We start from the raw sequence: 3322 nt of genomic DNA on the forward strand, positions 1-3322 counted from the left end.
GTGGAGTGTGGCACGTGCACACGCATATGTACACAGACATTCACACGTGTGCATGCAAACAGGTATGCGCCCACCCACACAGGTGCACACACGCATGCACACAGATACACATACAGGCATGCGCACACACACCCACCCACACAGGAGCACACACCCACGCATCCGCACGCACGCACACACACACTCATTCGTGCACACGCACACACGCGCGTGCACACACATGCATCCGCGCGCACACACACGCGTGCACTCATCCGCACACGCAAACACGCGCACACACACATGCATCAGCACACACACACGCACGCACGCGAACACACTCATCCGCACGCGCACGCACTCATCCGTGCACGCACACAAACACGCACGTGCACACTCATCTGCACACGTACACACACGCACGCGCACACTCATCCACATGCGCATGCACACGCACTCATCCGTGCACGCACACAAACGCGCGCACACATGCATCCGCACACGCACACACACGCACGCGCACACTCATCCGCACACGCACACACATGCACTCACGCGCGCGCACGCACACACACTCACACACATACACTCATTTGTGCACACGCACACATGCGCGCACGCCCACACTCAGGCCATAGCGCTCTAGCAGCATCCTTGTCCACAAAGCGTTTTCACACCTGTAAGTCACACGCACCCAGGCTGGAGCGACCACGTGGCCTTGGGTAAAGGGGCACGGTGACGGGTGACACGGGGAGACGCTAGCTTCTCAACCTGAGACACTGCTGAGCCCCTGGCAGCAGCCCCGTCACAGCCACGGGCCCTCACGGTGCCCACAAGGGCTCCGCCCGTCTTCTCCTCCCAGGGAAAGCCCCCCCCACCCCCGGCAGGCAGCAAGGCTGGGCTTTGTCCTGGGAGCCCTCGAGGGCTCTGGGATGAGCAGGGCGAACTGGCCTCTGATGAGGTGACCGTGACTCGCAGCGAGCATAGGGTGCTGAGAGGTCCCCCTGCCGAGGCCTGTCCACACGTCCGCTCAGCACCCTCTGCTCTCGGCAGCGACTAACCTCCAGACCAAGAACGGGGCCCCCCATAGCATGGGCACACCCTGGGGACCCCGGTGAATGTCAGGGCTCGAATGGGCGCTGCAGCTGCACACGACACGCCAGGCAAAGGTCGAAGGGCGCACAACCCTCGCCTGGAGGTCAGGGTCAAGGCTGCTCTGAGGCAGAGTGTGTGACATGGTCCCTGCGGGATTCTCTTGGTGTCCAGGGTGAACCCCTTCCTGGTGGAGACTCTGCCCTGAGACCCCTCACCTGTCCAACTCCTCCCGGGGTTGGAGGGTGACTGCGCAGCCAGCCCACGTCCCCGCCTGGCCCCCCCGCCTGGCCTCCCCGCCCAGGAACTCGCTCTGGCCCTCAGATCGCCACTCCCAGATTCTAAAGGCACCAAAGGCAGACAGATGTGTGACATCGTTCACTGCCAAGGGTCCCGGGCTCCGGGAGGCACGGGGACGCTCGAAGCCAGTGCCAGTCGATCCCCACTCCGCTCCAGCAGCCCAGGTGGTGGGGACACAGGAAGGGGCTTCGTCGAGTCCCTGCTCCTCTCAGCCAAAGCCCATACTCAAGGCCCCATCTCCAGGGAGCGAGAGGCTGACGGTCTGAGATGCTGCTGAGAGCAGCTGAGGCACGTTCTGGGCCCGGCACTTAGGTCACTGCTCGGAAAGCGAGGTCCTGACACTCGAGCCGCTCGGCGTCCCCACAGCCTCTCCCGCTCCCGACTGGACGTGGCTGTCACCAGGCCCTCCACCCTCAGGCACACTGGGAGGTGGGAGCAGCACCCCACAGACCCAGCATCATTGGGACAGTGCCGCGTCCAGGAGGCCCCACAGACCCTCACGGGTGCCTGGTGCCCAGGGCGGGACCACAGGCCGGGCGCCCTGCCGCACGCGCGTGGGCAGAGGGAGCCCCGCTGACCCGACTCCACCGCTTTATGTCCGAGCAGTCAGGCAAAATGCCCAAAAGACAGACGACAAAACCAACCACCAAGAGAAAGCGTGTGCGTGTGGCGAGTGGATGTGTGCCGGGGTGTGTGCGTGTGGTGCGTGTGTGTGTAAGGGGTGTGAGTGCATGTGTGCGCAGCATATGTGGGCGTGTGCATGCGGTGCGGGTGCGTGTGAGTGCATGTGAGCGGGGTGTGTGTGGTGAGCGGATGCCTGTAGGGGCGTGTGCAGGTGCGTGTGAGAGGCGTGGGAGTGCATGGGCGCGTGTCAGGGGCGTGTGTGTAAGCTGTGTGTAAGCTAACGTGCCCGAGACCGGGCCAGACAGGTGACGCATCGCCTGTCTGGAGGAGGCCATCAGGGGACGGGGAGGAGCGGTAGCCGAGGCCCCGCTGGCCGGCTTGACCAGCGGCAGGAGGAGAGGCCTCACCGCCTCAGGGAGGGGACCCGCGGTCAGGTGGTGCGAGCCCATCCAGGGAACCTCCCGGGCAGACGGGGGACAGGGAGGCAGGGCCCCTGCCAGCCAGAGCCGGGGGCCCAGGAGGAAAGCCCGTGTCTGCATGTGCTGCAGAGCCTGGTCACCAAGCACAGATGCACACGCAGCCCGTGGGAGGACGCGGGACCGGCTCCACAGAGAGACGCACAAACGCAAGCACAGCGTGGGAACGTCACGCAGGCTGCCACCGTGGGGGTGGGCTGACAGTCCTACTACACAGATACCAGCTACGCGCTGTTTTAACAGAACACATCACGGGCGCGTAGGGACGGTGGGAGGGCAGGTGGCGGTAACCGCACGGTGCAGCAGGCCCGTGAAATGGACTCCGTCTTTAGGAACGGGGAAACCAAGACGTCCCGAAGCTGTGGCGGCTGTGGGAGGCGGCCTCCGCGGGGCGCCAGGCCAAGGCGCCCTGCCCGGCCCCTCCTGGAGGACGAGACGCTCGGCCTCCGGTCACCACAGCCCCTCGCTCCTGCCTGTGCTGCTTGTTGGGGGTCAAGCCCACTCACGGCCCGCGGGGCCGCTGCAGGCCTGAGGGCAGGCGGGAGCCGGTGCCGTGTCCCTCCGCTGCACGGGCCCAGCGGCGGGAGCCAGCCCAACGGGCGACCCGCTCAAACAACACGCGGCTCTAGCTAAGTGGTAAAAACAGCTGCTGCGAGGAAGCGGACGCCCCGCTGGCCGGCGCGCCCTACCTTCCTGCAGCAGGTCGCTGACGTCCGCCTGGTAGCGGTTGCCCACGCGGATCTCCCCCTTGTCGGCCAGCAGCGTCTTCTGCTGCGGGTCGTAGACCAGCGAGTAGAAGAAGAAGTCCTGGAAAACGGCACAGGCGTCGGCACGCGGGACCTCGAGCGCTG

The 3322-nt window shown here is 65.4% G+C and overlaps 1 protein-coding gene across 1 annotated transcript in view; it reads right to left on the reverse strand.

Moving 5' to 3' along the window:
- The window catches only part of MTA1 (metastasis associated 1), a 22417-nt gene that overhangs the window by 9647 nt on the left and 9448 nt on the right, over positions 1 to 3322 (reverse strand). Inside the window, exon 5 of the mRNA XM_023521861.1 lies at positions 3161 to 3319. Within this exon, the coding sequence (XP_023377629.1) occupies positions 3161 to 3319 (159 nt within the window). The remainder of the gene's footprint in view (positions 1 to 3160; positions 3320 to 3322) is intronic.

The sequence above is a fragment of the Pteropus vampyrus genome, unplaced genomic scaffold (genome assembly GCF_000151845.1).
Source record: "Pteropus vampyrus isolate Shadow unplaced genomic scaffold, Pvam_2.0 Scaffold320, whole genome shotgun sequence".
NCBI lineage: Eukaryota > Metazoa > Chordata > Mammalia > Chiroptera > Pteropodidae > Pteropus > Pteropus vampyrus.